Here is a 21507-nt window from a genome sequence, read left to right on the forward strand (position 1 = left end):
CCTTTGTTTCCAGGTCCTCACTACTGGGTCACTCGAGGATTCCAGATGCAAGGTCCTCCTCGCACAATTTATGACTTCGGGTTCCCAAGGCATGTGCAGCGAATAGATGCCGCCGTCTACCTCAAGGAGCCTCAGAAGACCCTTTTCTTTGTGGGAGAGGAATACTACAGGTGCAGGCTTCACCCCTTTTATTCTTTGCATGTATTTGATGGGAAGGAAACAAATCTTTTGCGAGAACAAAGACCAGCAACCTGACAATAAGCCTGCTGGCTTCTTGACCACAGGGCAGACTTTAAGATACAGAACTGCACAATCAGCTGATTGTCTTTGAGACCAACCCCCTAAGGTTTCAGTTAACTCATTGACCTGACCCCAGTGGCCTGAAAGAGTGGAGATGGTGTCTTGGGGTTCATCGCTACCTTATAGAAATACCTGAGTGGGAACAGACTACACCATTACATAAAATACACCTTAGAAATCTGTGATTTGGAGTAAATATAAAGGTGGTCACAAATGTGACCCTCTTTGGAGGAGAGTTCTGCTGAAAGGAAAAGCCTTACAGAGAAGTCATTCTACCTAAGTTAGACAAACCCCACGACTGTCCTTCAGGAGTCCATAATGAGCAGATCAGCAGGTCTGACTTAGCATCCAGTCACTGCACACAGGGTCACACCATGGCTATCAGCTAAGGTTCTGTCTGTTGACTGGTACTGAGAACTGATCGGGGCTCTCTGCTAAGTACCCTTAAAGATCACTTCAGTCTATGCATTCTCTCCTCGCTGTAGCTCACTTTCACAAATGCCAAGCAAGAGGTAAAACAGGCTCTATGCCAGTGGCTGTGACAAATACCTTGAGTTCATGGTGGGTCCCTGGAAGTCACAGGATCCAGAGCTCTGCTGAGAGAGCTTTGACTTCAGTTTATGTCCCCACTCACCCTCTTCCCCCTTCTCCACCCTGCCTCTCCCCCTGCACCCTCCCCACATTTTGGCTTTTCAAGACAGACTTACTCTACATAACCCTGGCTGTCCTAGAACAGGCTTTGAAGAGCAAACTGACCTCCAACTCAGAGATCCATCTGCCTCTGCCTCCCAAGTGCTCAGATTAAAGTTCTGTACCTCTATACCTGGCATCATTTTATGTTATCTCTCTTAAATAACCATTTGCAAAAGAAATTTGACATAAAAAATCTTTCATATCTTCTCCCACCTGACTGATATTTTCACTCTCAGTCTGGACAAAAGAAAGTAACTCATTTAAACATATATATTTCATGAATATATAATATTTATTATTATTATTATTATTATTATTATTATTATTATATGAAATCCAAATGAATGTTGGCCCTTCTGACTCTTCTCAGCCTTGGAGAGCCTTGATGGGTGAGTAGCCTGACCTCCATAGTAGATTCAGTGACTCAGATGGACAGACACCTGTATGATCTGGGGCTGGGGTAAGAAAGTATACCTGAGGATCGTTCAGGTTTCCCAGTGTTCCAGTGATCTCTTCAGAGGACTTGCCTGCAGTCCCACAGTCTCTCTTCCCTACTGTCTATCACCCGCCACAGTGGTGGGGAATATATGACTGAGTGGAAGTCTGGTGACAGCAGAGGCCCCAAATTCTCTCTGAACTGGAGGTTAGGGAAGGAGAGCTTCTCTGATGTAATAATCTCTATTGTCCTCAACGGATACAGCATTGAGTCTTTCGAGCTGAATCTGTGACTGTCTATTAACGAAAACTCTTTCTTTATATGTTGTTTCTTTATTGATTTTTTTGTTTATTGACTTTTTAATTTTTATTATTGGGAGAGCACACATGCCATGGCTCCGTGGGGAGGTCAAAGGACACTTGTCAAACTTGTTTCTCTCCTTCCACCATGGAAATCTTGGGATTTAACTCTAGTTGCCAGGGTTGACTGAAGATTCTTCTATCTGCTGAGCCATCCCATGCCTTCAGTGATCTAGATGCAGAGAGTTCTTTTTTGTTCTTTCATTTCTTTTATCAGTGGCTAATTTCTTCCATTGAGTGCTCTTGTTCATCTACCAATGGCAAAAGGAATAATTGTACAAGGGGTTTTCATGTGGTGGGAGTGCCGTGGTCCCCATCATCCCGTTATGATTGATGGTTTCTAAATGTATGTGGAGCTATTTGCATATCCACAGGTCTCTCCGCCTTTGCCTTCACACTGGCAATGAGAACACAGCTATAGTAGGCTGAAGCATCACTGCTAGAAAGGACATATCTTCCATATTCTCCTTTCTGGATGCCTGCACTACTGGAAGATATTTTCATTTAAAGATTTTTATGGTTAGTTATGGTAGATAAAAATAGTAAGTATCAAAAATAAGAATAGTAAAGTGAAATTAATGTTACTTGTGAATATCTTAAAATAAAACAAAACTTACTGTCAAATCACTTCATTAAACCTAGCTATTGGGTATGAGTATATCCCAGGCTCTCTGCCTGTTTCCAGGGAAGTGTGCGCAGCAGGACTGAGGACATAGCTCAGAAGTAGTGCGCTCTCCTTTCAAGTCTGAACCCTTGAGTTCAACCCCCAGTGTTCTTACAGCAAGGATGAGGTCTGAATTCAATCCCCAGTGCAGCAAGCACAAAACAAATGAGAGATTCAAGCAGGAGCAAGGGAGCCATAGAGTTTACAGCAGGATGACCAGCAATGAGCAGGCTAGCCCTCCATTTCTTTATTTACAAAATAGAGGCAGAAACTGTACTTAAGTTCAGAGTGACGGAATTGAAAAAGAAAGAAAGAAAAAAAAAGGACTATGTGATGCCTGTTACCTGATATGTACTCAGAAATCATCCTATAGCCTTAGTCGATCTACAGATCAATGATTAATAGAAGTTCAAATGCAAGTACACCGCTGTAGCTGTCCGAGGAGGCATGGCTTTCAGGGAGCCAGATCAAAGAGGAAACAGGCAGTCTAGCAAAAAAAAAAAAAAGTACCCAGGGGAAGTGAGGACTGCACCCCCTCCAGAGCTGTGTGGGAGTTTCCCAGGCAGGAGTGGGGGGGCAGGTTTGAATGGGGTCAGGAGTGGGTCAGGGCAGAAGGAGTGGGTGGGGGCAGGTGGCTTCCAGGCAGACAGAGCAATTGATGAAAAAGCACCAGGGCAAGAATGGGCAGGGAGCTGGGGGAAGATGCAGGTGATTCATTCAACTCAAGTGTTCTCACCCGCCCCAGGCCCCAGGAGGGAAACTAAGCCAAGACAAGCTGAGTAGAACAGACAGACCCAGAGGACCTGTGATTTCTATAGAGATACATGCCAACTCTGTAGGAAAGGGGGAATTACTAGATATCTTAAATAAAAGATGAACTCAGTATGTTATGTGACATGACTAGAAATCAGAGGAGAGAGGCCACAAAGTCACAGAGAGTCTATTCAGTGTGTTCGGAAAAAATAATTCCCACCAAAATGCTACATGTAGCAAAGCTATTGTTTAATCCGAAAGAGAGACTGAGCCATGGTGGTGCATGCCTTTAGTCCCTGCTTTCAGAAGAATAGGCCGAAGAATGTTGTGAGTTTGAGGTCAGCCTGATTTTCATAGTAGGTGCCAGGCCAGCCAAAATTATACATAGTGATCTACTGTTTAAAAGAGGCATGGGACGGGGAATACACAGAAACAGAATCTGTTTTTGGCTCACTGACTACCTTACAAGAAACAGTGAAGTTATTTATGCTGAAGGCAAATGATCCTGTATAACACACACATGCACACTCACACATACACAAATTCACATGGCACCAGAAGATGTAATTATATAGTAGCAGAATAATATAAATGTGTTTCTTCTGTCTTAACTGATTTGAGAATAAATTTAACACACACACACACACACACACACACACACACACACACACACACACACGTGCGCCTTAGGTATTGTTGTTTCCATGCTGCCTACCTTCTTTTTTTACGTCTTGCTGGCCTGGGACTTGCTAAGTAGGCCAGGTTTGCAAGCCAGTGAGCCCAGGAACCTGTCTGTCTCTGCCTTCCTAACACTGGGATAAGCATGTACCACCATGCCCAGCTTTTTGTATGGGTGCTGTGGAGTGAACTTAGTTGCCCAGGAGTGCAAGGCAAGCATTTTACCAAGTGAGCCAATTCCTCAGCCTGGAAGCTGAGTTTCTGAAGTGAAGACATCATGGAATGAGACACAGTACACAGCCTGCCTGTGGTCCTAGCACTTGAGATGTGGAGGCAATGGGGCCAGAGTTTAAGGCCACCCACAGCTGCATAGTGAATGAAAGAAAGAAAACTCAACAACAACAAAAAAACATGCATGGTAAGCCCATGAATAGCCACTGAAGAAACAACCTAAGAAAATATTTAGAATTAAAATGTTGTTTAGACAGTTTTCACTAATGTAAACAAAATGGGAAAGAGGGATTGAGGGAAAAACTATCTCTCTCCAGCCAATAGTTCCTTTGAAATAGCTAAAGATTGCCACGCTGTCAACTGTCGGTCTAATTAAGAACGTATATAAATTTTGCTACATTTTTAATTTTGACTTCTAAAGTATTATTTAACCTTTGGACAGCTAGCTTTCTGTGGAGTTCAATCTGCTGGAAACAGGTCCTCGCAGAAACCACTACCATGCCCCATAGACTGTCAAGGGGATATGTACTTCATTCGTTAAGAAAATTTCATTATGATGGTTATTCAGAAGTTATTCAAGCATATCTCCAAACATAGAAGCTCGTGTGGTCTTAGCTAAGGGAATTTGTGGCATTTCAGTCACTGGGCCTTGCTTGGTGGCTCAAGCAGAGCAAACAACACCTCATTAGAAAGGACAGACATTTTGAGCTAGGGTGTAGCTCAGTGGGAGAACACTTGCCTGGCATGTGTCGCCTGGGCTTCAACCCTCAACACCTCAAAGGAAACATCACAGAGGACATTTTGTAATGGGGGATGGGCATTTAAACAGTCCCCACTTGGATGTTCTGTCCTCTGCTTTTCTTCCTCCCTTCTCGATAGAGATGTTAAATTCCATGCTCTCTTCCCTCATGGTAGTTCTGTCAGCCTTTGCTCGTTACTATGGAAGCCACGTTCTGATTATATACAAATACGAGGAACTGATGGTGTGAATCCTAACACATCATGATTTGTTCCTATTTTGGGGTAAATGGTTTGTTGTTCTGTCCTTACAAATATCCTCTGGCATTTTCTTCTGTAATCACTCAGCATACATTTTTTTTATTTTTATTATTTGTTTATTTTTACACTCCAGATTTTATTCCCCTCCCAGTCCACCCCCTGATGGTTCCACATCCCATACCTCCTCCCCAGCCCCCAACCCCACATACTCCCCCATCTCCACAAGGATGTCCCCAGCCCATCAGACCTCTGAATTTCCTGGGGTCTCAATCTCTTGAGGGTTGGGTGCATCTTCTCTGAACCGAGACCAGGGAGCCCTCTGCTGTATGTGTATTTGAGGCCTCATCTCAGCTGCTGTGTGCTGCCTGGTTGTGATCCAGTGTCTGAGAGATCTCAGGGGTCCAGGTTAACCGAAAGCTCTGGTCCTCCTACAGGGTTGCTCTCCTCCTTAGCTTCCTCCAGCTTTTCCCTAATTCAACCACAGGGGTCAGCAACTTCTGTTTGTTAGTTGGGAGCTCATATCTGCATCTGACTCTTTCAGCTTGTTGGGTCTTTTGGAGAGCAGTCACGGTAGGTCCCTTTATGTGAACATCATACCTTTTTTATACTCATTAATTTCAACTTTTTCATTGCTGTATTTTCTGACAAGCAGCTAATGGACACAGCTTTTGCTTAATGTTTTCCTTTGTTGTTGTTGTTGTTTTGTTTGTAGGAAGTGGGGCTTTCTTAGACAATGCCTTTCAATGTGGTCCCATTAGCCTCAAATACTCAGCAATCCTCCTGAGGGCTAGGACTACAAGCAGGTTCCTAAGTAACAAAGCATTTAGTTGAAAGCAACCATAGCAAAATCTGTCCGTGTTTTTCCGAATTGTTGATAATTTTATCTCTGCTGTCCTGCTTGGCAGTTGTGTGAGGTCCGAATCAACCCCTGTCCAGGACCCCTTGAGTGAGACTCATGGAGGCAGCAATCGATGCAATTCCAAGAGGAACTTTTATTCCAGTGTTTTCAGGGGAGGCAACCCTAAGCAGACTCTAACAGGGAATCATATACCTTTCAAACAACTGAGGCAAAATGTAAATAATTGGTAACAACTGGTAACTAGGCAGGGAAGTTAGGCAGGGTACTAATGGTGGGGCAAGGTGACTTTCAAACTGACTCGTAGTCAGTGAACGGTTCTGGACTTTGCAGGGGGGGTTGTTGGCAGTCAAGGGGAGGTCAGTTGGGAGTCACAGGTAGCTTTGTTTGACAGTTTGGTTTGCAGTTGCTCCGGGAACTAACTACTCCCTGGAAGGGAGGGGTCTTTGTGCTTGGAGGTTTGCAGTGGAATTTTCCCGCTGGCCTCAGATGGACCCCAACTCCTGCTCTTTCAGTTGTTCTCACAGAGATCTGAGTATATTGTGTACATTTGAAGGTCCTGCCTGTGCCTTTATATTGGCAAAGTCCTTTAGTCATATTAAAATAATTGACAGTTTCTGTGGTGACCAACTGTTCCTTAATAGTGTCCCTTGGTTCCTATAATCCCAGCACTTGAAACTCACACTGAGCAACTACGACCTCCTGTAACTTAAGCTTCAGGGGATCTGACATGATATTCTAAATTCCACAGGCACACATGCACTCTGTGGTGGTTTGAATATGCTTGGTCAAGGGGCTATTAGGAGGTGTTGCCTTGTTAAAGAAAGTGTGTCATTGTGAGGTGGGCTTTAAGACCCTTGTCCTAGCTGCCTAGAAGCTGGTTTTCTCCTGTTTGCCTTTGGAGCAAGATGTAGAACTCTCAGCTCTTCTAGCACCATGACTGCCTGGATGCTGCCATGCTTCCTGCCATGATGATAATGGACTGAACCTCTGAACCTGTAAGCCAGCCCCAATTAAATGTTGTCCTTTATAAGAGTCGCCTTCATGATATCTCTTTACAACGATGGAAACCCTAAGACAGAAATTGGTACCAGGGACCAGGGTATTGCTGTGAAAAACCTGATGGTGTTTCTGTTTGGAGGAAGGCAGATTTGGGAGCTTTGGACTTGGGAAGTGGTGGAATGATTTACGTGTGGCTTCGTAGGCCTTCCTAGTGGGAATGTGGGAGACATTGGTGCTGAGGGTGATTGGCCTGTGGGGGCTCAAGTGTCAGAGAAGAAGAACATTAGTATATGGCCTGGAGACTGTTTTTGTGGTATTTTTGTGAAGAATGTGGCTGCCTTTTGCCTTTGTCTGAAGAGTCTGCCTGAAGCTAAGTCTAAGGTGAAAAGAATCAGATTAATTGCATTGACAAAAATGTTCCAGAAAAGTCTAGCATCTTTCTCTGCTTTACTCTCATGGCGAACATTCTGATTAAGTATAGCAAGATTAAAAAGAAAAAAATATAAGGCTCAAAGAGAAGAGGCACCAGGAAAGGGAATGAAGCTAAATTCTGGGTTCGAGGATTTTAAGTGTAATTAAGGGAGTGGTGACCTAGGTCAAGATCCCACCCAGCTAAACTTACCGTTTATGCTTTTGCAATTGAACAAGGGATAAGTAAATTTAGACATTATTATTAACTGGCTATTGTTTTCATGTCAACTTTTAATCTGGAAATGAATTACAATCCAGAAATGGAGGACACACCTTTGATCTAGATTTTGAGGCTGGAAGACATGGACCTTTAATCCAGATCTTGAGGCATAGTGGCCATGAAAAGCTTAGGCCCAGGCATGGTGGTACACACCTTTAATCTCAGGGGACAGAGACATGCAAATCTCTGAGTTCAAGGCCAGCCTGATGCAGAGCAAGTTCCAAGTAGAGAAAAGCATAGAGATACAAATCTTTACTCCCAGCATTCAGTAGACAGAGCCTTCCATATCTCTGAGTTCAAGGGCAATCTGAAGAGCAAGTTCCAGGACAGCCAAGCTTAGGCAGTGCAGGAGATAGAAAACAGAAAGCTAGTGGCAAGGAGGCCATGTTCCAGCTCCAGCAAGCAGCCGAACTCAACAGCTTCAGCCTTATGGCTCTGGCTTTAGAGTCAAGAATAGAAGGGACTACAGGAACAATTGATGCTGGTTAGCTGGAAATAAGAAATTAGTAATGATTAAGAAGAGACCACAATCACTGAGGTGAAATCTTCTGAGAAGTGTTTTCTGAGAGCATCAAGAAGTTGTGTTCCAGAGACAACCAAGGTTGTACCTAGTACAGCAGCTAGACTTGATAATGTATAAGGGTCATCCAGGTGGTACTGGTTTTGAAGGTATGAAGGGGTCATGGAGAGCAACTGGAGGCTGGGCACTGTGAGAGGCCTCGGAAGGCCATTGGTGAAGGTACAGCCTCAGTTGCAGTTGATAGCCCAGGATAGAAGGGGTCATGCAAAGAAACTGAGGCTTGGCACCATGAAGGGAGCTTATGAGAGGCTAATAGTGAAGCCTAGTTACAGTGGAAGACCCCAGTGAATTAGAGATGCTAGTACCATGGGATGATCACCAAGAACAGCAGCAGTAGTTAAGTGGAGTCAACCAGAGCCTAGAGTGCTACAGAGGGCAGAGCCCTTTGGAGGAGCCCAGAAGATCATGTGTGGATTCCAGACATTGGAATAAGAAGCTGTAAAGATAAAGTTGCCTTCAATACTCCAAGATGTTAGAGATGTCAGAGCTGTGAGAAAAGCTGATGAAGAAAGCTGCTAACAGGAAGTGGAACCAGCCCAAGAGAATGAAGTTTGTTGCTGATGAATACCAGATCTGCCAACAGCAGTCAACAAGGATGAAGAGAGTTAGAGATCTGAAGAGTGCTTTGACAATTGACATGGAGATGCACAGTTTTGAGTTTGTTCAGCTGGCTTCCTGTCTTGATTCGAGGATTACAGTTAAGAGACTGGATGAATCTCAGAAGAAACTTTGAACTTGGGACTTTTAACATTGTTGAGACAGATATAGACCAAGGGGGCTTTGGAAGTTGGCCTAAATGTATTTTGCATTATGCTGTGGCTAGGTATGGCCCCATAGAGTCTTTGAACAAGCCTATGGGGGCCAGGGAGTGGTGTGGTGGTTTGAATATGCTTGGCCCAGAGAGTGACACTATTGGGAGGTGTGGCCTTGTTGCAATAGGTGTGTCATTGTGAGCACCCTTTAAGACCCTCATCCTAGATGCATGGAAGCCAGTCTTCCTCTGTTTGTAACAAGATGTTGACCTCTCAGTTCCTCAAGGACCATGACTGCCTGGATGTTGCTATGCTTCTTGCCATGATGATAGTGAATTAAACCTCAGAACCTCAGATACACACACACACGCACACGCACACACACACACACACACACACACACACACACACACACACTCACATGTGCGTGTGCTCGCGCACAAAAATGGGAAATGAGAAAAACTGGACTTCATTAAATTAAAATTTTTCTCCTTCAAAGATCAATAGCAAGAAAGTATGAAAAAGCATGGTGAGTATGAAAGGGCAAGTAATATACCTGACAAGTGACTTGTGAGTTACAGCTCAATTACTAAAAATGGCACACAGTCCAGTTAAAATATGATGGATGGACCTATGTAGACATTTCTCAAAATATATATGCAGCTGTCAAAGTAACACGTGGGTAAATGGCTGGTATCAGTGTCAATAGCTGAAGGTGAACCAAATCATACAGTCACTTCATCCATATTAGAAACTCTAATCCAAAGCTAAATCCTAGCAAGTATTGTTGAGAATGCAGGAAAGGCAGAACCTTCATACCACGGCTGATGGGATGGAGAGTTACTAGGGCCACATGGAGGACAGCTCCTATACCCAAGAAAACTCAACAGAATTACATCACAGGCCTGTTCCCAAAAGAAATCAATGTTATGCACAAATATTTGTGGTGGCATTCATAATAATCAAGTGGTAGGAACAATCCAAATTACCTTTTTAAGTGTTGAATTGATAGATAAAAATGGGATAATTCAATCATTTGATATCATAAAGATGAAGTGAGTACAGACAATGGAAGAGTGCCCTACAGCAAAGGTGTAACTGAAAACCTACATCGGGTGTCTCTGCATTGTGATACCACTAAGTCACTGGCAACAACTCATGGCTACATCCTCTAGTCTACATTAAATGATGAGGCAAATGTTCATGAATGAAATAATCAAACTTGCAGAGAATTATAATTCATTATTCAGGTTTCATAGACAAGACTTTAGTGATAAGAAAATACAGCAGCATTTTTAGCAGATCATAGAACACAGTAGATTATTGATCAAAATATTTTCTGTAATTGTCATGTTTAGCTAATAGTCATTTTGGTGGCTTATCATGTGACAAGAGTCAAGTTCAGCTACTAGTCACTCCCTCTGTCACCCCCATCTGTTCTCTCAGCACTTGGGAAGGATGTTCTATTACCTTTGTTTAACAGTTTAAAAGATATGCACATGCACATTCTTACACACACTTACACACATTCACACTCACAGACACACACACACAAAGATGAATGTTAAGAAAACACAGCTAGAAAGTGGTCCATTGGGATCTCAATCTCATGCACCTTGAATCCAAATGGAATGTCCATTTTGTCTGCCAGATATACTTACTCTTTGGTTCATTTCACCATTTACTTATTGATTCAAAAAGTTCATGATTATTACTACACATAAATTCCTCTATAATCCTGTTGGCAAAGTCCTCACCACAACAGTGGCTGCCTTTAACCCTTACCTGGCCTGCTTCTCAGGAGCACCTCCACCATTTTCCAATTCTCTGGCCCTTGCTTTAACCCTTGCCTAGTGCAAAATAGAATCTACTGACCTAGGTTTAAAGATTGAAAATTAAACCTGGCATGAAGAAAACAAGGAAAAACAAAAAAGAAAAGAGAGAGAGAACTTAGGAATTAAATTTGTTGATGCCTTAATATCCCAGATCGAGTTACAGATCTGCTAGACCTCCTACTAAAAAGCTGGAGTTGGTAGTTCTTGAGCTAGAAATAACCCACAATATCTATGGTTGGAGCCTGTCTTGGCTCCCACAAATGGCAGGGAAGGGTGTCATATAACATGCATATTAATTACCTTAGCCTCATAACGGATCTTCTCCAAATGAAAGCTTATAGCTCAGAGAATATTCTCATATTTTCTCAATTACACTGTGGGTAGACAAGGGTCAAAAGGCCAAACACGAAGCCATCTATCTATAGGCATGGTGTTCTTTGCTCTGTCACTGGAATCCCAAATATCTGTCCACAAAGGGCAAGACCATCACCATGTTTTCACAGCCAAATAAGGGCAGCACCACACCAGAAAGGGGAGGAGCATCCTTTGTCAGCACTTGGAAGGATCAGTAGAAATTGTCTTCTTCTCAGCTTATATCCTCCCTGCCTTCATGAGGGGTAATCTCTTTCCTTGTGAACTGATGAAAGAGAAAGGTAAGCAGGTGATTTGATGATGATGTCCTTACTCAACAAAACGAAAAGCAGGTACCTTTGTCAATGGCACAGATTCCTGGTCCCATATCTATGTTAGAGGTCTCAATGGAATATTAATACATCAGAATCCATCTGTTGACATGTTAGGAGAGTTCCCTACCCTCCACTCCCACCCATAGTACTCTAGAGAGCAACCCAGCCTGAACACCTCTGTAGAGGCTTAGTTCCCCCTCAGATCTCTGCGGTTGTTTTCCCCTGACCCATGTAGGCAGAGGCACATTTCAGGAGATGGAGGGCATAATTTGCCATAGGAAACTACCCAGCAACCCAGGGAGAAAAAATAGCTGACCTACTGGTGATGTGTGCAGATGGGAATGCCCAAGCCTGAGGCTATGTGCTCATGAAGAAGGGACTTTCTCTTATTTTAAATGACATCTCACTGAAGAGTGAAAGTCATCGCCACCTATCCTGAGTTCATACTGTACTGCTGACTCACAGTCATAGCCTTTTACAAGTGTAACTTAGGTCACAGAAAGACATTTAACTGATGTCAGAAATAGAATCCTAATCTATTATCTACTTGGTCACATCTTTCCAGGAAAGAGCAGTGAATTTAGGCGATGTGCTTTGAAAGATAAGAGGCTCCCAAGAGGAACTATCCTTTAGAGCCCAGTGGGCTCTTCAGTGAATACAATGAAAGACATCCCCAAGGTCCACCAAGAGCCAGTGGTTCTGCATGGTGGGCTAACATGGGCGAATGGCAAGAGGCCAGAGAAGATGCAGGGTGCCAGTACCCAGAATGTTTGGAGTTTAGCAAGAGCCATTTTTTAAAGCTCTAGTTACTGCATATTTTCTTGGTTCTAATGTACTGATTATTCCCACAGTCATTTATTTATTCAAGAGGGAGAGACAGAGACAGAGATATCTCAAATATGTTCAAAATCAAACCTAGCTAAAATATTACTGACCACCTTAATGTCACCTATAATCATCAGTAACTTATTTATGAAATATCTTTTAGCTATGATGAAAGAAAAAAGAAAATGGAAAAGGACTACCCAAAAAGCACTGAGGAAGAATTTTCAGGAGTGAGTGGCCATATAGATGCTGCGGTGGAACTGAATGGTGAGTTTCCCTACCAAAAATGTCCCCTGGGGAAATTAGAATAACCAGTCTGGGTTCTGCTTTAACTCACAGAAATGGGGTTCAATGAGGTTCACTGGTCCAAAGTCATTTCATACCATTTAAATAGCCAGATTACCTACTAGAAGGAGGAATTATTTTTAAAATTCTTTATTTAAAAATAAGTAAATAAAAATAAATTTGTGGCCCTCCATTTATTAGTAGGCATGTTTAGAACTATGTCTTCAAGTGGGATACAGCTGACCCTGACCCTGACCCTGACCCTGACCTAACTACCATACACAGCCTTGGAGTCAATTCCGAACACAACATAAACTGGTTACGTGGCTTGTAATCCCAGAACTTGGGAAAAGGAAGTTCAAAGCCATCTTCAGCTACATGGCAGATCTAAGGACTGCCTGGAATGTGAGAGGCCCTGTCCCAAATGAACCACAAAAGGTGCAGCTTCAGCCTGTAATCCCAGTGTGCAGTGCGTTGAAGCAGGTAGATGAAAGGTTTGACTACAGTCTGGGATACAAAATGGGACTTTTTCTCAAAAAAGCAAACAAACAACACTACAACAATGGAGCTTCAATCCAGGAGCTGTAGTCTTCCCAATCGTTGTCCTTTCCATCACCCAACTCCTAAAATCAAACACATAGTTAAAGTTAGATGAAGTGAATATTTTATACAAACCACACAAATTTGAATACATCCTTTGAATCTTGTTCTTCTTGACTTGTGTATGTAGCACAGAGACAGACACTGTTCAGAAACTCAAAGGAGATTCCAAATGTGGCCTCTGTTCTCCTGGAATGTTGAGCATCCTTGGGAAATGCCTATCTATCTAACACAGATGAAGCCACTGGAAGATGAAACAATCTATAATTTAGTACTAATTGGTGTTAATAAGCTTCAGAGTGACTTCAAGAAGTGATCTGAGACAGATGAGGTCAAACATGGCAGTTAGCTATTTCATACCTTACCTGGTTCTGAAGGTCAGCTAACCATCCGATAGACTATAATAAAGGAGGAAGGACTTCTGTGAGAAGAATAGTCTAAGCAAAATCACAAAGCATGATGACCATGCTCTCATATGACCCAAAGTGAAGCCTGCACCCTACTGGAACAAAGGAAATGTTGGGGAATGGTCTAAGAAGTTAGGGATCAGGTTCTAGAGCTTGTTGGAGCTCCATAGAAGACAAGCTCAATGCCATATAATCAACCCCTGACTCCTCATTGGTACCATGTCAAGAAAGCTGTGATTGCATTTGAGACACCCCCCCCAACTTTAGAGTTTCACACGTCTCTCCAAGGGATCTCCAGTAACCACAATTTCAACTTTATCTCCTCTAGGTTACATTTACTTCTTTTCAGGACCAAAAACATTCAAGTATGATACAGAAAAGGAAGATGTGGTTAGTGTGGTAAAATCCAGCTCCTGGGTTGGTTGCTGAATCGTCAGGTCTAGTCTCTCCACAGGGATGAAGATCATTGGGAGCAACTGAGGACCGGACATTATGGACTAAGTGGTGTGTCAGAGACGTTCTTCTCCAGCCTTCAGTCCTGAGGGTGATTGAAGGGTCCTTGAAAATAATAACAACTCTATTGTTTTTCCTAATATTCATTCACAATTTTAATCTAAATAAGAAGCCACTTTTATTCAGAATCACATAATATATCCTTTAGTTAAATATTCATTTTTTTCTTACCTACTATAGTAAAGCAAATAACTCTGGTTTCTGTTTGTAGAAAAAATACTATGTGCACTTATATGCACACACACACACACACACACACACACACATACAAATATTTCATTAAGCAAGGTTATTACCATACAAATTATAATTACCCCTTAAAAACAATGGCTGACCATCATTTACTGTGATGGATATAAATGTACTTCTTTGTGTTTGGAAGGTATCACGAACAAAATGCACCAAGTGTGTCCTTCGCCCTGGCTGTCCTCTGTGTCTCCCACTGGCCTCTGAAGTGGGTTGGTAGACAAACACTCCAATTAATCTTCATGCTCCCCAACAGTTGGACACTCTGCAACAGAGAACCTTTCTAACAAAACCCAATAAAAATGTCGTGTTAGAGGAGTTCCTCATTTCTCTTTTCTGTTAATATTTACTAGCTTTTATCATGCTTTATTTGGCAACAAATTCTGTGTTACCTGTGTAAATGTAAATGATCGTATCATAAGTATACACAGCCAGAAAAAATAATGTAGTCTGATCTATTTCCTACTTCCTGGTAGCACCCTCAGTAGAGATGTCTTTGATCCACCTCAGTTTCTTCTAAATAGTTTTCTACTTAAGGAAGTTTATTTTTTGTTCTTTTAGTTTGTTTGTTCATTTGTTTTAATTTAAATTAAACCTTTCCTTCCCAACTCTACCCAGTTAACAACACAGAAAGAATAATTGCTCTCAGTCTTGTGGTTTTAAAAAACTTTAGTACTAGAATTCTAGAACCAGTCTAGAGAAACTCTACATTTTAGGAGTTCTAAAATTGAATAATATTTTTACTTCATAGGTTACCTAGAAGAGCTACAGTTTATAACACCTATAACCTGTTATTGTTAGCATCGTTTATTAAATTTGCTTCCTATACTCATGAAAAGACTGAATGACACTCTGTTACTGCAAGTGTTCCATTTGGCTTCTCTTACTAAAAGTCACTGTGCATACCCAACCAGATGTTGACTATTGAAGACAATATCTAGTACCTTTTCTAAGTTCAAGGTGCCCTACTGAGAAGCAAAGCCTTTTCACTTTTACTGCAGGCTGGAACCTGCTTACTATCAATAAGCAAAAAACAAAAGCAAACAGAGACTAGAGAGATGGTTCAGAGGCTAAGAATGCTTGTTGCTCTTCCAAGAACCTGAGCTCAGTCTCCAGCACCCATATGGACAACTTACAACCATCTGTTAATTCCAGTTCCAGGCAATCTGATCCTCTCTGGTGGCCTCCTTGGGCACCTGCACATGTGTGTGCATATTGACACACATGCATATAAATAAAAATAGTTTCAAAAGCAAGAAAGAGCAAAGTAGAGTGGCAAGCCCTCAAAATGTTAAGCAGAAACCCAGTAATTGCACTACTGTGTGTATATACCTGTGAGAAATTAAAGCACAAGAACTTGCACACCAGTGTTCATGGCAGCATTATTTGCAGTAGCCAAAAGTGGACAGATGTCCATCATGTGATACATGTGTGAATAAATGTGGTAGATTCAGACAATGAAATGTGTATTAAACCAAAAAAAAAGGAATGAAGGGCTGAGATATGTAATAATATGGATAAAGTTTGTAAACCTCATTCTAAGTAAGAAGGTGGACACGAAAGGCCACATGTTGTATGATTCTATTTGTATAAAATGTTGGTGACAGAAAAATACATAGAGACAGAAAAGAGAGGGTTTTTCAGAAGCTGTAGGGAGTGAAACAGCTGGGGATGGATATAAAGTTTCTTTTCTGGGTGGTTGGAAACGTTCTAGAACTAATGGTAGTGATGGTTGTACAATTCTATGAAGATACAAAAGCCACTGAATTATTCACAGTGAATTGTATATTTATAAATTCTATCTTGATAAACTTCTTATATTGTAAAAACATAAATAAGCAAGAAGATCAAAATGATGTTGTCAGCCATGAAATTCCTGCAACATGGGAGCTGTGGCCAGAAGCAGAGAGCAATAAAATGTAAGGTTGAAGACATCTAACATTGAGCAACCAGATGGATCCCTTCCTTATGTCCAGCGCCACCCAGAAGCTAAAGGCTGAAGATGCTCCACCACAGAGGGATGTCACAGAAAACAATGAGGCATGTGCTCTGCAGACAGACTGGCTGCATTCTGAGAACTTGTTTTCAGCTCTGTGATATTCTTCAAATTCTCTGATCTCTTCTTGGTTCCCTTTTTTGGAAAACAAATAAGAATAGTTTTTGACCTCCTGGGGACGTTTAGCAATTTAAATACTTGACTCAGATTATACCAAGTTCTGAGAGTAGTTCCTTATAGTCTTCACTAATCGTCCTTAATATGGTTAGTTAATTTTGTTTTGAGATAGTGTGGAGAATTTAAAGACTTGCCTTGAGATCTTACAAGATCTGGTGACCTGTAACAGCACATGAATTGATAATTGGTAACCTGGATTTTTTCTTCTTTAAATACCAGATTAAATTTTTTAAAAAATTAGAAAATGTACTGACTGTGGCTAAACCCATGGCTCAAAAGAATAATTCCCTCAAATCATTATCATGTATTTGTTGAATCAGGGGTGCAGTGGTTCTTAGCTGTACCTCCTCTACAGTTTGAAAAGAAACAGGCTCTAAAGCATGAGACAGTTTTATGTCACTATTTACAGCACTAACCCTATTAGATGTAAGAAATATTGAAGAAATAACTTATACACCATGAAATTTCCATATCTGAGGGCTTTTTACACACAGATTTGCCACATAGGGATAAAGTAGAGAGACAGTTGTCTCTACTGTGTTCCCTTGCATTAGCTCCCTTGGCATCATTCACTTAAATATACCATTCTGCTATCTATGTGTCATTTACACTTCATTAAATACTATACATAGCACACAGATGACTAAACTATATGTGAGTATGTGTACAGCTTACCTTTTACAGGAAGAACCTATGTATCCCTAGACATTGGGATCCATGGAGTGCAGGAGTGGTCTCCATGAAAACCCAGGGACATGGCTCTTCCCTTAGCTTCAAGGTAATTAAGTGGAAAATTGTCGTCTAATGACAGCTCCCTCTCTGATGACCACTGATGGTTCTCTCTTAACCTCAGTATAGCCTGCTAGCATCGCCCTCCGAAAGCACCAGAAAGGCTACTGAAAGATGGATGGATTCTCCTGGCAGGGTATGTCTCTAGTGACTCCCTTTAAATTTTCTGTGATTGGAGTCAAGTGGCAGCCCTAAGTTAGGTGGCTGGAAGGAGGGAAGTCACATTCCCAAACTCACCAGGAGACAAGTCAGACCTCTATGTCACAAAGTGGATGCAAACCAAGTAGGCAAGGTCTTACTCAGAAGTCTAAACATGTACTTCTGAGTTATCAGAGGGGGCTCAGGGGGTCCTCATTAAGACACATCCATGTTTTGTCCTCATCTCTGTTCTCATCATTTACTATAATGTATCAAACGGTTTCTGTGAATATTTACAACTAAAATACCCAGCAAGGTACCATTTGAGGCTAAGTGTATGGCACTGGCCAGTAGACTTCCTGACTCCCACTAGGAGAACTAAAAGAGTCTAAGAGAAAAGATATTCTGCATTTTCCCCCAGCAGGTCTGAACAAAGGAGATGATACATCCTCCTCACAGATCTGAGCAAAGGAAGATACATCCTCCTCACAGATCTGAGCAAAGGAAGATACATCCTCCTCACAGGTCTGAGCAAAGGAAGATACATCCTCCTCACAGGTCTGAGCAAAGGGAGATACATCCTCCTCACAGATCTGAGCAAAGGAAGATACATCCTCCTTACAGGTCTGAGCAAAGGAAGATACATCCTCCTCACAGGTCTGAGCAAAGGAAGATACATCCTCCTCACAGATCTGAGCAAAGGGAGATACATCCTCCTCACAGGTCTGAGCAAAGGAAGATACATCCTCCTCACAGGTCTGAGGAAAGGAAGATACATCCTCCTCACAGATCTGAGCAAAGGGAGATACATCCTCCTCACAGATCTGAGCAAAGGAAGATACATCCTCCTCACAGGTCTGAGCAAAGGGAGATACATCCTCCTCACAGGTCTGAGCAAAGGAAGATACATCCTCCTCACAGATCTGAGCAAAGGAAGATACATCCTCCTCACAGGTCTGAGGAAAGGAAGATACATCCTCCTCACAGGTCTGAGGAAAGGAAGATACATCCTCCTCACAGATCTGAGCAAAGGAAGATACAGGCTGTTTTACGGCTGCCAAATGTATCTGTAGTGTTGCTCTCATCCCAAGGTGACTTGATGATGTGGTCAGGCTGAAAGTCTTCTTTTTGTCCTCCAAATTGCATAATCCAACCCAAGCTCTATTCTCAGAGCTTGAGAGGGGAGCAGGATCGAGAATCTTCTGTAAATGCATTTCAGTTTAAAAGTAGTAAATGATTTTGATGGACAAATTAGCATGTTTTTCAAATGTATATGTCTTCATTATAATCTGTTCTCAATCTAACACTCCTCCCTCTAATCCCATATGCCATTTAACATATTCGAGGATAAAGTTTAACTTTTCTCCCACAATGCACTTGTTCTCCCAAGAGAAGGAGGAAGAGATCAAAAGACAAGGACCAGAGCCATGAGCACAATGAATCCCTCTTAGGTTGTTCACAGTAAGGAAAGCCATGTGCTGGGATGAAATTGTTGGCAACGTGCTTAATCGTGGGATATCTCAGGGCAATAATAGTTACAAATGAATTTAACCTGAGGTTGATTAATCATTACAGGTAGATTTAGGTGCATGGTAGTTTTAGGTAGATGGTAGAATGGCTACATGTCCAAGCTGACCATATCCTGTTCCCCTGTTAAACTATGGACACATTTCTATATAGAAATTTGCTGCACATTCCTAGGTAACTGCCACTTAGGTGTCTGAGAGAATATTTATCTGAGGACACACCTAAGAATGGAATTGTTGGGTCAAAAATCTGTGCATGGATTGACTTGTATTATGTACCACTAAATTATTTTCAAAGTGACTGTAATTATAAAGTACACCTCCACCTATAGTGTGTGAGCATTTTCATAGAATTTTATTAAATGGTCCTTTCTTTAGAGCATTCACTGAGTGCCACACACTATTGAGTCATGCAGGTTGTAATGTTCCCTTTAAGTGAGATGAATATTACTCTTCCTCCATTTCCAAGCTCAGTGAACTTAACCTGTAAACGCTAAGAGGGTATAGCTAGGGAGTGGAGCCTCAGAACGGTCATTTTACCTCCTGAGACCCATGTCAGTTCAGTCACACTCAAAGCAAATGCATGTGACAGATGTCCTCACAGGATGCTGGAGGAAGAGCATTGCTTTTCTCTGTGTCACACAGCAGTTCTCAGCTCTGCACTGGAACATGCTGAGGGCTGCGAACAGACAGGGAGCTCCTAGATAGAGCGCGAATGGGAAAGAGCATTGGAGGTACTTAGTGGGGAGATAAAAGGAAGGCAAGGCTAAGCAGTGGACAATGCACAGCAAGGCCAAGAGTCTGTCCCCACGCTGCCCTCAACATTGGCAGCTTACACAGTCACATTCTTCATCAATGAGTCATCTGGTTCTTCTTGAGAAGCACAGGGACAGAACCCAGTACTCATGCCCCGGCCTTTCCCTGGGCACAGTTCATTGGTTATTTACTCTGCATCTACAGCCTTTGTTCTTTGCCCTGATTATCTGCTTCCTTTCCTCCTTCCACTGGTACTGTGAGCACCACACTGCTGGGAATTCCTCTTAAAATGCCCACAGTCTCTTTAATGAGCGTTGCCTTGCAAACTTAAGGTGAACCCTGGGCAGAATGCCCTGAGCCTCTGTGGCAACGTCCCATCTTTCCAAAATGCACAGCTGGAATGTTCCAGGGCACCAAGTCATCCACCTTCCACCTTCCACCTTCTCCCCTTCCAGATTCTTGACCCCCTTGAGAGAACAGGAGAATTAGTCGGGTGATTTTTATTGTTGTTTGGTTTTGCTTTGCTTTAGATCCAAACCATAGACCAGCCTTGCACATGAGATGAATGCTTTCTCTAGATACAGTTTGTAGAACTCTCTTCCCATCCTCTCTGCTTCCCAGCTTATGGTGTCAGTGGTTTTTCTCCCCCATACACTCCTGCCATGATGTTACAGGACCCAACCAGGTGTTACCATCCACTTGGATGCCTTAAACCACAGTATAAATTCCCTGTATTTTGAAAGAAATTATGGAACAGATATTTACAGTTTGGCCGATGGGATGAACACTAATCTCTTGTCCACTGAGCCTGTGTCCATCTTAGAACTTATAGAAAGCCATGAGACAAAGGCTGGAATGTGTAGTTTTTAACTTTGAGACAACTAAATGATCCTTTCTTTGGTGGGGGAAGGAGGACCTGGATCCAAGCATCCAAGACAAGGAAGTCCAAGCACACCTATATTAATCTGTCTTAAAGCTAAGACCTGCCAATGTGGGCAAAAGTAAGATCTGAGTTCAGATATAGCTGTCTCCAAAGTCCATGCTCATGTTATAGCCCTCTGTCATTGCCTGCACGTTAGCCAACTGCTGGACGCCGCAAAACCTAGTAGCCCATGTCCCCAGTTCCAACACTAGATCATGGCTCAGTCCTTTAAAAAAACAAAAACTTATCTTGGCAGAGCAGGGTTAGCAACACAAACTAGGGTCAGACCCTCGAGGACCTTGAGTCTGTCTTCTCATTACTAATCTCCACTCCCAAGCTCTAAAGAAAAATTTTGTCCCTACAGAAGCAGTCCCGCTAGCACAGATCCGGGGATCATTTCAGACCAATCTAGACAAGGGAAGAACCTCAAGAGGTAGGGAAGTCCAGTCAGCAATGCGCTTCTGAGGAAAAAAGAAGAAGCACAGTTTCATGATCACCAAAGGGAACTCTTCTGATTGTGCAAAGTAACCATGGAAAATCCTCAGACAGGAGTGACTAGAACGAGGCTCAGTGCCGTGACTGAACGAAGAGGTGGAGTAACCAGGAGATGTTCTTTCTTTACAACTGAATGCAATTTCTTCAAATCAAAGAAGTAGGGGGGGAATGAGGCCAGTTGTGGCAGGGTTAGCCTATGACCACAGCAGTTGGGAAACTGAAGGAGGGTGACAAGGTCACAGTGGGCCCTGTCAAAGGTCAAAGAGGAGGAGGCAGAGGAGCAGGGAGAAGGAAAAGCAGGAGGGGGGAGGAGGAGA

General features: G+C 42.4%; 1 protein-coding gene across 2 annotated transcripts in view; it reads left to right on the plus strand.

The window, feature by feature from the left end:
• Positions 1 to 15866, plus strand: part of Mmp20 (matrix metallopeptidase 20) — a 50738-nt gene extending 34872 nt beyond the window's left edge. For both annotated transcript variants that reach the window (XM_087560771.1, NM_001106800.1), the window contains 3 exon segments: positions 14 to 170; positions 12504 to 12607; positions 13961 to 15866. In XM_087560771.1, coding sequence (XP_087416897.1) covers positions 14 to 170; positions 12504 to 12607; positions 13961 to 14061 — 362 coding nt within the window. In that variant the 3' untranslated portion in view covers positions 14062 to 15866.
• Positions 15867 to 21507: the final 5641 nt, after the last annotated feature.

The sequence above is a fragment of the Rattus norvegicus genome, chromosome 8 (assembly GCF_021556685.1).
Source record: "Rattus norvegicus strain SHRSP/BbbUtx chromosome 8, alternate assembly SHRSP_T2T, whole genome shotgun sequence".
Lineage (NCBI taxonomy): Eukaryota > Metazoa > Chordata > Mammalia > Rodentia > Muridae > Rattus > Rattus norvegicus.